General features: G+C 42.0%; 1 protein-coding gene across 3 annotated transcripts in view; it reads right to left on the bottom strand.

Moving 5' to 3' along the window:
- LOC124048789 (autism susceptibility gene 2 protein homolog) overlaps nt 1-10015 on the bottom strand; it is a 36227-nt gene extending 26212 nt beyond the window's left edge. For all 3 annotated transcript variants that reach the window (XM_046369869.1, XM_046369871.1, XM_046369870.1), the window contains exon 1: nt 8821-10015. In XM_046369869.1, coding sequence (XP_046225825.1) covers nt 8821-9171 — 351 coding nt within the window. In that variant the 5' untranslated portion in view covers nt 9172-10015. The remainder of the gene's footprint in view (nt 1-8820) is intronic.
- Between the last annotated feature and the right edge of the window lie 2284 nt (nt 10016-12299).

The following is a 12299-nucleotide window of genomic DNA, read 5'->3' as shown; positions in this document are numbered from 1 at the left end:
AAAGTGGCTGCTCCACTGGATGTCATAAGGTGAACGCACCAATTTGTAAGTCGCTCTGGATAAGAGCGTCTGCTAAATGACTTAAATGTAAATGTAAGGAGAGGATTATGCAAGGTAATCTACTCAGACAATGCAAAAACGTTCAAGAGAGCTGATCAGGACTTGAAAGAGCTGTGGAAGGCAATCGAAGAGCCCCAACTCTTAGCGTTCTTCTCAGAAAGGGGCATCACCTGGAGGTTCATCGCAGAGTGAGCAACCTGGTGGGGCGGATTCTGGGAAAGACTCGTCAGGTCAGTAAAAACATGCCTGCGAAAGGTTCTTGGGAGAGCTTCACTTAATTTTGAAGAGATGTGCACAATCCTGACAGAGGTTGAAGCTATCCTAAATTCTAGGCCTCTGACCATCGTGCACAATGAGGTGGATGAACCACAACCCCTGACCCCTGCACACTTCCTGGTGGGTAAAAGACTAACCTCTTTGCCTCCAAAGCCATTTCCAGCTGACACTCAGCACCCAACATTAAACAAGCGGGAAATGACACGCAGATGGAAGTATACGCAGAGACTGACCAGTTTCTGGAACGGTTGGCGAAGAGACTACTTGCTGGATCTAAAGTCAGCACACCGCTGTGACACACCACAGCCTACCCCACTGAAAGCGGGTGACGTTGTACTCATTGGAGAAGATAACACACCCAGACAAACCTGGAAACGAGGAAAGATTGAGGAACTGTTTTCAGGCCGAGATGGCCTAGTTAGATCATGTTCAGTTCGTACTGCTTCAGGAACTTTGTTGAGGAGACCTATTCAGTTGATATACTGCCTAGAGATCTAGATGAACAGTTGTTCATCGGGGGGGAGGGGGAGGATGTTGTAACTTTAATGTGTTACAGAGTTAATGTTTAAGTTAATTAATTGAGCTGTATCTAAAGATATTTCTTGACAGTTATTTACATATGTAATTGTATTGGTTTGTATTGAATTACGCTTTTTGACTGCAAGTTCCAGAATGCCTTGCGACAGGAATGAGAGAGATAACGAGCCAGTTATGTGCAGGTGCAAGGTGATTAAGTGATTAAGCTGACTTTCCGATAGTACAGAGCAATGCAGTTAAGATGCTATCTAAAGTTGCTAAATGTAACGTGAACAAGTATTATTACTAAAAGAAGCTTTCATATCAAACCCGACGTCCCGAGTGATTACTTTTAAGTTAGTTCATCTAAAATGTGTCAAAACCTACAGTAATGATAAACACGAGGGCGGAAAATGGAGCCAGTTTATTATCACCTAGATCCATATGCAACCACGACTGTATATTCTGTCCATATATCACAGAATATAGACTATCTATAGTCCCTGTTGTCTTCATTCTTAGAGGTTACATGCCTATTGTATTCAGTGTAGCTGGAAATCTACCCCAGATTATTTTCACCCACTCTCTCTCATTCAGCCCTTGTTTGGTCTTTGGGTTGGAGTAGTTTCTCTCCCTCTGCCTCTCAACAGATGTGTGTGCCTGATGCTATTCAGAGCCAAGCTAGCAGTGATTGTTTTGATCAGAAGTGCTTGGTAACAGTCCAGGAAGGTGGAGAAACCAGAGTGGCTCAGTGGTCTAAGGCACTGCATCTCAGTGCTAGAGGCGTCAGTGCAGACACTGGTTTGATTTCAGGCTGTACCACAACTGGCCGTGATTGGAGTCCCATAAGGCAACACACAATTGGCCCAGTGTCGTTACGGTTTGGCCAGGGTAGGCCGTCATTGTAAATAAGAATTTGTTCTTAACTGACTTGCCTAGTTAAATAAAGGTTAAATAAAATACATTTTTTATCATAACTGTGTGAAACAATGAGTGATTGTTTCTTCTGCCCAGTACAGATCCGATCAAGGACATTCCGTGCTTTTATAGACAGATCTTGTCATGCATAAGAGCGATGTCAGTATCATTCAGAATCCTGTCTGACTTACTGTTCATCGACTCAATACATTATCTGCACTGTCAGCTCAGGTGAATCAGATAAAATACAGACACTGACAAGTGATCCTAATCAGAACTTTGAACCGCTGACAAAAGCATACAGACAACAAACATGATCACTCCTCAAGACCCACATTACTACAATCACTCTTTTTACAGCGAGATTATTTAGAGGAATTTATCTCAAATTATAAACTCGATGGTTCGAGCCCTGAATGCTGATTGGCTGACAGCCGTGGAATATCAGACCATATACCACAGGTATGACAAAACATTTATTTTTACTGCTCTAATTACGTTGGTAACCAGTTTATAATAGCAATAAGGCACCATTGGGGGTTTGTGGTATATGACCAATATACCAGGGCTAAGGGCTGTATCGAGGCACTCTGCGTTGCGTCGTTCATAAGAACGCGCTTAGCCGTGGGATACTGGCCATTTACCACACCCCCTCTGGCCATATTGCTTAAGTAGTGATGACAAGTTACTGTGTAAGAGGTTAGATCATGACTCCACAATATACACTGAGTGTGCAAAACACACATGGCATACAGTTGAAGTCAGAAGTTTACATACACCTTAGCCAAATACATTTAACTTCTCTAGGGTAGGGGGCAGCATTTGGAATTTTGGATGAAGAGCATGCCCAAATTAAACTGCCTTATACTCCGGCCCGGAAGATAGGATATGCATATAATTGGTAGATTTGGATAGAAAACACACTAAAGTATCCCAAACTGTTAAAATAATGTCTGTGAGTATAACATAACTGATATGGCAGGTGAAAACCTGAGACAAAATCCATCCAGGAAGTAGGATGTATTTGTTGTAGTTTTCTATTTAATGCCATTACAGTATCCATTGATTTAGGACTCAAATTGCAGTTCCTATGCCTTCCACTAGATGTCAAAGGTCTTTAGAAATTGTTTCAGGCTTGTATTCTGAAAAATTAGGGAGTAAGAGCAGTCTGAATGAGTGGACCCTGCCGTGTCACAGAGCTTTTCCATGCGCGTGACCGAGAGAGTGCCTTTCTTGTTTACCTTTTATATTGACAACGTTATTGTCCGGTTGAAATATTATTTATTATTTAGGCTAAAATCAACCTGAGGATTGAATATAAACATCGTTTGACATGTTTCTATGAACTTTACAGATACAATTTGGATTTTTTTGTCTGCCTGTTGTGACTGCGTTTGAGCCTGTGGATTACTGAAGAAAACGTGTGAACAAAACAGAGGTTTTCAGATATAAAGAGAGTCTTTATTGAACAAAAGGAACATTTATTGAATAAATGAATGTCTTCTGAGTGCAAACATATGAAGATCATCAAAAGGTAAGTGATTCATTTTATCTCTATTTCTGACTTGTGTAACTCTTCTACTTGGCTGATTACTCTTTGTAATGATTTGTCTGCTGGGCTATGTTCTCAAATAATTGTAAGGTATGCTTTCGCAGTAAAGTATTTTTTAAATCTGACACCGTGGTTGGATTCACAAGAAGTTCATCTTTAAACCTATGTAAAATAGTTGTATGTTTTCTGACATTTTATAAAGAGTATTTCTGTATTTGATTTTGGTGCTCTGCAATCTCACTGGATGTTGGCCAGCGTCCCACATAAACTGAGTTTAACCTCTCTAGGGTTTCACAATTCCTGACATTTACTCTGAGTAAAAATTCCCTGTCTTAAGTCAGTTAGATCACCACTTTATTTTAAGAATGTGAAATCTCAGAATAATAGTTGAGAGAATGATTTATTTCAGCATTTATTTCTTTCATCACAATTCTCAGAAGTTTACATACACACAAATTAGTATTTGGTAGCATTGCTTTTATTTTTTTAAAACTTGGGTCAAATGTTTCAGGTAGCCTTCCACAAGCTTCCCTCAATAAATTGGGCGAATTTTGGCTCATTCCTCCTGACAGAGCTGGTGTAACAGAGTCAGATTTGTAGGCCTCCTTGCTTGCACACACTTTTTCAGCTCTGCCCACAAATCTTCTATAGAATTGAGATCAGGGCTTTGTGATGGCTACTCCAATACCTTGACTTTGTTGTCCTTAAGCCATTTTGCCACAACTTTGGAAGTATGCTTGGGATTATTGTCCATTTGGAAGACTGGCTTTTTTATGGCAATTTTGAGTAGTGGCTTCTTCCTTGCTGAGCCGCCTTTCCGAATAGGTCGATATACGACTCGTTTTACTGGGAATATAGATACTTTTGTAACTTTTCCCCCATTGCATCTTCACAAGGTCCTTTGCTGTTGTTCTGGGATTAATTTGCACTTTTCGCACTAAAGCACCAAAGTTCATCTCCAGGAGACAGAACACATCTCCTTCCTGAGCGGTATGATGGCTGCGTGTTCCCATGGTGTTTATACTTGTTCATCTGTACAAACAATAGTACACGTGGTACTTTCAGGCGTTTGGAAATTGCTCCCAAGGATGAACCAGACTTGTGGAGGTCTACAATTTTATTTCTGAAGTCTTGGCTGATTTATTTTGATTTCCCCATGATGTCAAGCAAAGAGGCACTGAGTTTGAAGGTAGGCCTTGAAATACATCCACATGTACACCTCCAATCGACTCAAATGATGTCAATTAGCCTATCAGGTTCTAAAGGTTCTGAAGCCATGACATCATTTTCTGGAATTTTCCAAGCTGTTTAAAGGCACAGTCAACTTAGTGTATGTAAACTTCTGACCCACTGGAATTGTGATACAGTGAATTATAAGTGAAACAATCTGTCTGTAAACAATTGTTGGAAAAATCACTTGTGTCATGCACAAAGTAGATGTGCTAGCCGACATGCCAAAACTATAGTTTGTTAACAAGAAATTTGTGGAGTGGTTGAAAAACAAGTTTGAATGACTCCAACCTAAATGTATGTAAACTTCCGACTTCAACTGTAGACTGACAAGGTGAATCCAGATGAAAGATATGATCCCTTATTGATGTCACTTGTTAAATCCACTTCAATCAGTGTAGATGAAGGGAAGGTGACAGGTTAAAGAATGAGTTTTAAGCCTTGAGACAATTAAGACATGGATTGTATATGTGTGCCATTCAGAGGGTGAATGGGCAAGACAAAAAATTTCAGTGCCTTGAACGGGGTATGGTAGTAGGTGCCAGGCACACAAGTTTGTTTCATGAACTGTTTTTCATACTCAACATTGTCCCTTGTGTATCAAGAATGGTCCACCACCCAAAGGACATCCAGCCAACTTGACACAACTGTGGGAAGCATTGGAGTCAACATGGGCCAGCATTCCTATGGAGCGCTTTCAACACCTTGTCGAGTCCATACCCTGACAAATTGAGGCTGTTCCGAGGGCAAAAAAGGGGGGGTGCAACTCAATATTAGGAAGGTATTCTTAATGTATTGTACACTCAGTGTATGTTTAGGCAATACAGACATAGGCTAGAGTAAAACATGACTGTACTCTCCTTGACGGCTGTTTATAACGGCTTGATGAATGCCTCCCCTCTTCTGCCAGGTACTGAGACAATTAGATGACACCATCAGTACCTAACGAGGACTTTTCCTCAGAGAACCTATTCACAGTGACATTGTAGTGGAACCCTGACCTAACTGAAAACCCAACACAGGCAGACCATTAATGAGAGCGAGAGAGCGAGTTTTAAACAAGAGAGTGGTTGCACTGCGCCCTGGAACTCTACATTTGGAACTGTACCATATTCGACAGATAGCCCTACTTATCAGGGCTAAATAGTACCTACCCGCTAAATGGGGCCAACAGTCATTATTAAGCCAGTGGATTGAGGTCATGCAGTAGCAGCACATTCTACATATTAATTTTCTAAATAAAACTCGCTGTCTCTCTCTGTCTGTCAGTCTGTCACTGCAACAGACAGACATAATGGTGTTCCGTGTCAGTTCCAGGCCGGTCAGGACGACTGATGGTTTATTTACAGCATGGGCCGACAAGCAGCAGAACAAAGGATAGGAAATCACAGAGGGGGTTTATGGCAGGGGGAGTCAGCCTGTTTCCTGTCTCACAGCCTGGCTGGGCAGTGGGCCCAGGGAGAGATGGACACACACACACACACTTTTACAACTGCGGCCTACGGCCCTGCAAGTTGTCCATTATGTGGAACTGCGACGAACAAGGGTAAAACATGAAACGTTCAGCATTATTTGGCTGAGTGAAGTCATTGTGCTTCCACAATGCTGAAGAGAGGGGAATGTAATCCTTGGACATGACAGTCTAGCTGGAGACTAAGGGGGATGGCAAGGACAGATAACACAGAGGAGGGTAAATCAATGAGTGCCTGAGGGAGTAACACACTAACCTGGTTGTGGGACTACATGCAGTCAAACTGAACAGGCCACAGAGAGGTATTTTCAGTGTTCCTAGAACTAGAAGATTGATTCTACTGAAAAAAGGGGCTGAAAGCAAAAGCACGGCTTTCCTGTCAGCACACCGTATTATCAGCTGTCAGTGAACACTGTTACATACACAGACAAGTGACACCTGCTTGTTTAAAAACCCTTGCAGGTCCCCTGTAAGCCAAGCACTTCCTCAATCTTGTCCACACAAGGAGTTTGTAAAGAGTGTCATCCGAACAGGCAGACAAACACCACAAAGAGACAAGGAGCTGTGGAGCAGCAGCCTTTCCCCCTCTTGACTGCCTGGAGAGCTTTCAGCTGGACAGATGGGCCAGAGGTCCGGAGGGCTGGTGCACGTTAACTATGCAGCAGGGCCTTGGCTGTAATAAAGAACCTCTAGAAAGATTTACCAATCAATAGATGGAATAATTCAATGATATGCTTCTTGATCAAATAAGACCACTGTACCCACTACCTGTACAAGTTCCACCACAGAAATGATCTTGAATCTAGCAACACAGAGAGCAGCCTATTAAATAAACATTTAGCTTTTGACACACTGGTAGTGTTTATCAAACTGTTACTTACATGGCATCACCTCTGGGGTGTACAGTACAGAACACACCTGACCAGGAGGACGGACTCCGAGAATACATCAAACATATCAATTTATTTCTGCAAATAGGGTGTTGGAATGTCTGCTTGGGGGCCCTACTGCAGTAGGATATTAAACACTTGTAACAGTCTGACAGCTCGCTTTACAAATGACTAATCCTAGATTTAGTATTTATGAAATTCTATCTGGTGAAATCCTAGGAGCTCAGTCATCATAAAAGAGGGGCAGCAGGGAGAGATTCTCCCTGCTGCCAGAGCAGAGCTAGAGAAGAGAACAGGCCGTATAACAGAGAAGCGTTTCACCGTTTAAAGGGTCGAGCTGCTGCAGGCGTCACCCAAACATCCACATCTAGACTAGTGCCAAAGCCAGACTAGCTGGTTACAGAGCTAATGAAACTTACCCTGTGTAAACAAACATACAGTGGGCCAGAACATCCCAGAGTCACGCCCTGGGGAGTTACACCGTCTAGGTTACAGCACTCACTACAACAATCATTACCCAACTACACAGGCCTCGTATCAGAATCCAGGCCCAGGGTCATTTTGAGCTGGAGCCTTCATCAGTCTACAGTCATCCTCGTCCGGGATATAGTGGAAATCATGTTGACAATATGCAACAGCTGTATGCAGCAGCTGTTTCTACAGTGATTCATGTACAGTTAGCCGGTACATCGTGCGTAGTCATATAGCAAAGCAATTCCATGAGCTACTCCTCTGAGAAGCAAGGTTTGACAGGAATAGAGAAGGACCGTCATTATCGATGACCGAAGATCGTGTCGAGTCCTGTCTTGTTTTTCACCCCTGACATTTGGTATAACAATAAGTTTCTCTTCCTAGACAGAGAATGAATCAGAATGATGATGAGTATTCTGTCAGGGCCATATGCACCAATCACTGAGTAGGCTCTGGCTTTTTACTGCCGGGTTGTCTTTCACACAGTGTCACTTAGATACCATTTATCAAGTGTACTGTTAGTCACCATCTGGCAGGAAGCATTAAGAGAAAAATGTCCTCTTCAAGCATTTCAGGCACATAGAAGTCTCCAATGCCTTTATTATTGTCTATTTTGTATCTCTTTTGACACATGTCCCTGTGGTGACCTTGCGGGTCAAGAGCGTTGGGTCAGTAACCCGAAAGGTCGCTGGTTTGAATCCCCGAGCCGGCAAGGTAGAAAAATCACATACACTAATACTCCAGCTGATGATCCCTGCACCTGGAAGCATTTAAGCGCAAGACAGGAGCTTTCTATAAAATGGTTCAAGCCCAGGCCTACAGTTTACAACTTTTGATTTTCCATTTCTGGACCATCAGCAAATCAGAACATATTCAAAATGTGTGACATCTACCAGTTCTCTCTGCCAAACCCCAGGAATTATCATGACATTGATCAAACCAGCCAGTGTGCAGTAGTGCATCAACAATAATCTGTATTCCAGAAACACATATTCTGGAATGGAAATAAATCTGATCTATAGAAACATATGGACTGAGTGACACCTCAAAGCATCATAATGGTTGTTGTTGGGATAAATCAATAGTAACCTAACAGCATATGTTCAGCCATCAGCCTCTTGGCATATTGACCCTGCAAACCAACCAGTGTGTGTTTACAGCAATATCCTGGGTCCTGAAAACCTTGTCACAAGGCAGGTACAGTGTAATTACAGTGTAGATAACCATTTTATGTAACACTGTATAGGCTGTTATATAACTTTTACAATAAATGTGCTAATTCACTCACAAGAGATAACTGCGTCAACTAAACATGACCCTGGCAGAGATCTTGAGCGATGTGGGCCACGCAGGAAGATGTAATCCACTAATGTGTATCATGTCTAAACATACAACCGTCTGTCAAAAACAACAACAACATAGGCCAACGTTCTTACCTCTAAAGATTCCAGACTGAGAAAGCTGGCTATGGCAAATCCATCAATAATGTCCTCCTCCTGTGACACTGACCCTCGTCTCTTTTTCCGAGAGGGACGCGGGGGCCGGACATAATGCAAGTTGGTAATTTTTCCATAATTACACAGGGCCTTATTCCTGACCGGGCTTTGCCCTAGGTCGGAGCCAGATGATGGACTCCGGTTTTGGTCATTCCTGTCAATCGCATCCCTTCTTCGCACGCGGTCTCGTTGAGATCTTGACCTCCGGCTGCGCTTTATTTTCCCGTCCATTTTAGAACTCAGAGTCGAAGCGATCGCCACACGACAGAGCGCAATTCGTTCTTTGTCCATGTGAAGTAGAAGTGTGCAGAACAGCACTTGCTTTGTTTTACAAATTTAAAAAACAATCTGAGAGAATCCTTGATCCAACAATAACAGACAAGAACATTTTCGAAGGTTGGTTTCGACTTGAATGCGAACCGTGGCTGCCTTTCTAGTTGGACCACCACAACAGCAGATTGTTACTTTGTTGCGCCTAGAGAGTGGGAGAACTCTAAATTGTAACTCTTACAATAATATTAACTTGCTTTGCAACTTTTTTTGTTGTTGCTTGCAATTGTTGTCTGGCTGCGACAGAGCGAGCTGTCAGACGAGGCTACAACGCTGTATCATGTCGGACTGTTGTTCTTCCATCGCCGCCTGGCCAAATCTATAGTCATGAACGATTGTGCTTGGCTAGAGGGAACCCGTTTATTTAAGTAAAATAGCCTAAACAACACTTCACTTTGATGGTGTTTGGCCGATTGATTGATTGTTACTCTGGCCTTAGATATGCAAAAGCGAGACACATGAATAATCCACTTAACTCAACAAATTCCGTGAATTGTAGAATCATCCATTCTCAGGCTATTTGTTCAAAGCTTGTCAATCTTCACGACAAAGTAAGCAAACCCCAGCCAGAAAACGATTTGCCTTTCCTGAGTCGGTATTGTTTCTAAATAAATCCAGCCTCGAATTCTTCTTTCCTTGGTTGATATGGTTGGTTCGAATGGCAGGTTGATCTTGAGTAAAAACGTTGGGTAAATTGTGTAAAAAAAAAAAAAAAACACGTTAGATTTAAAGCCCACTTCCCCACTTCGCCCTACATTGCATTTTCGGTTGTACAGTAAATCCCAGTACCGCGAACAACTGACGTATTTCCGCCACTTCTGCACGGAAGTGCCTGAAATGATCAGCGATTTAACGCTGAGGGGAGGAGGTGAAAGATGTACCCTTTCATGACCCTATGTGCTGCTTGAAAGGGTTGGTTTTAGCTCTGTTCTTTATACTGCATTATTATAGGTTTGAAGTTTATTACAACACTGAGTAGCCTAGGTTGAGAATAGGCAGATCTTATTGACCATTTAAACAAACAACAACAAAAAAGATTTAGTGATGGTGAAATAAAGGGTTTTGAGGGAATGTGATTCATTTATTTCCCCATTAGTCATGAATAAATTACAAGCAAAACAGTTTTTCTACATGGATTTTTCTCTTTTGCATAATAACCTATTACTAATGGGAAAATGTTGCCTAAGATGTGTTACACTAAGGCAGTGTTAAATTAATTGGAGTGGCCACAGATCCGACTTGTCCGACACCTTCTTCCCAACATTCTCTGCTCTACTTGTTCGGCTGCTCAGAGAACAGGCTACTCTGGCAAATGGCTGTCATTATATGTTTAGATCAAAGTCGAGTCAATGTCTGCAAGATCACATAATGATAGTATTCTAAATAACAGAACGGAATAAAATAGCATAGTATGACGTTACTGTAATACAAAAAAACACCACATAATAGCTTACGAGATTTTAGGATGATTGTGCGAATGGTCATATCCTTCTCCGTTATGTGGCCAAAACTTAACAGTGCGTGGCACAAGGCAAAATATGTGTTTTGATTGAAACAAAACACAGGTACACTACCGCTCAACAGTTTGGGACCACTTAGAAATGCCCTTGTTTTTGAAAGAAAAGCTCATTTTTGTCCATTAAAAACTGGCAGTGATAAATGTAAAGGGAGGCCACAGAAATGTGTACATAATGCAGATCGTAATGTGATCTTGCAGACATTGATTCAGCTTTGATCTAACTTTATTAAACTAGCAGCATTCGCCAGTGTAGGCCTGTCGTGTTCTCTGTGCAGCCGAACGAGCAGAGCAAAGACTGTGCGTAAAGTAGGGAATCAGGCACATGCACAATAGCTTTGGGACCTTTGGCTGTCGTGGAAGGAGGGTCCGGTGCCGCCTAGGCCAGAAAATTATTCAAAAGTTGTAGGTCTAATCCTGATCCACAGGCATGCTCGGCATCGGCAGTCCTGTGTTGAGAAAACAAATAAACCTCCATGGCTGTAGGACCTACATTGATTCACGTTAGTGCTCAAAGTGTCCTGCTACAATTGCCTCAGGAACATAGTAGAAAAGCTTCCTCAATGCACAGGTTGCCATTACCAGTAACATCCAGCCTTTATTGAGCCTGCCCATGATTTGAGTCTCTCCCAGAGGAACCTTAGCAGAATGTTAAAATATGCATGAAGCATGAAGATGCTCATATCATCCTCTCTGTTGTCCTCTGGGTTTCTGAACAAAGTTGATCCGATAACGGCTTTATCACTGCAGTTCTACATTTTGCTCTATTATCATTTACCAGTCTCCAAACTCTGTTGATTTGAAACTTCTTTGATTTACAATCCTTGCATAGTGAGAGCTGTGCTGCAGTAGTTACCACATTCCCCATGTGTCTCAGGTCTCTAGAGGTGCACTGACAGACTGTGGGTTTACCCTAATTAAGTGCTCCATTTAGAAAGGTCCTGTAGGTTGAATTTGTACAGAATTGCTCCACTAGGCTGCTGGGGACCATTTACAAATGGGACATGTATGCTCTGAAACATTCAATACTCATTCATGTTCATTTGCTTCATTGTGCTCCCACTTCTCTCCTATTACATTGGATGCAATGGTGATGCTTGCTGGCAGACCAAATATTCATCTTGACTTAAGGTAAGGTTATGACTGTGTCTTCTATTCTTGTTGCCATTCCCAGATGTCAAAGCATTCAGACGAACCTTTGTTATGAGTGCAATGGTTTACTTTGTAATTGAATCTGACTGATGAGTTGCAGTGAAATTATATGAAACACAGAACAGTGGAGGGACAGAACTGAAAGCATATTTTGTGAGAAACAGGAACATATGTTGTACTTATCACAGTTTTGGAATAGGTGGCTTGTAATAAACTAGTCCTGAACATATCTAAAAGTTAAAGCATTACATTTGGTATTAATCATTCCCTAAGTTCTAGACCTCAGCTAAATCTGGTAATGAATGATGTCTCTGTTGAGCAAGTTGAGGATACTAAACTGGTTGGTGTCACCTTAGACTCTGAATTGTCATGGTCAATGCATATTGATTCGATTATTGTAAAGATGAGCAGAGGTCTGTCT

The sequence above is a fragment of the Oncorhynchus gorbuscha genome, linkage group LG11 (assembly GCF_021184085.1).
Source record: "Oncorhynchus gorbuscha isolate QuinsamMale2020 ecotype Even-year linkage group LG11, OgorEven_v1.0, whole genome shotgun sequence".
In the NCBI taxonomy this organism is placed as follows: domain Eukaryota; kingdom Metazoa; phylum Chordata; class Actinopteri; order Salmoniformes; family Salmonidae; genus Oncorhynchus; species Oncorhynchus gorbuscha.
Note: the sequence above shows the minus strand (reverse complement) of the source record. Positions and strands in the feature narration are given on the sequence as shown.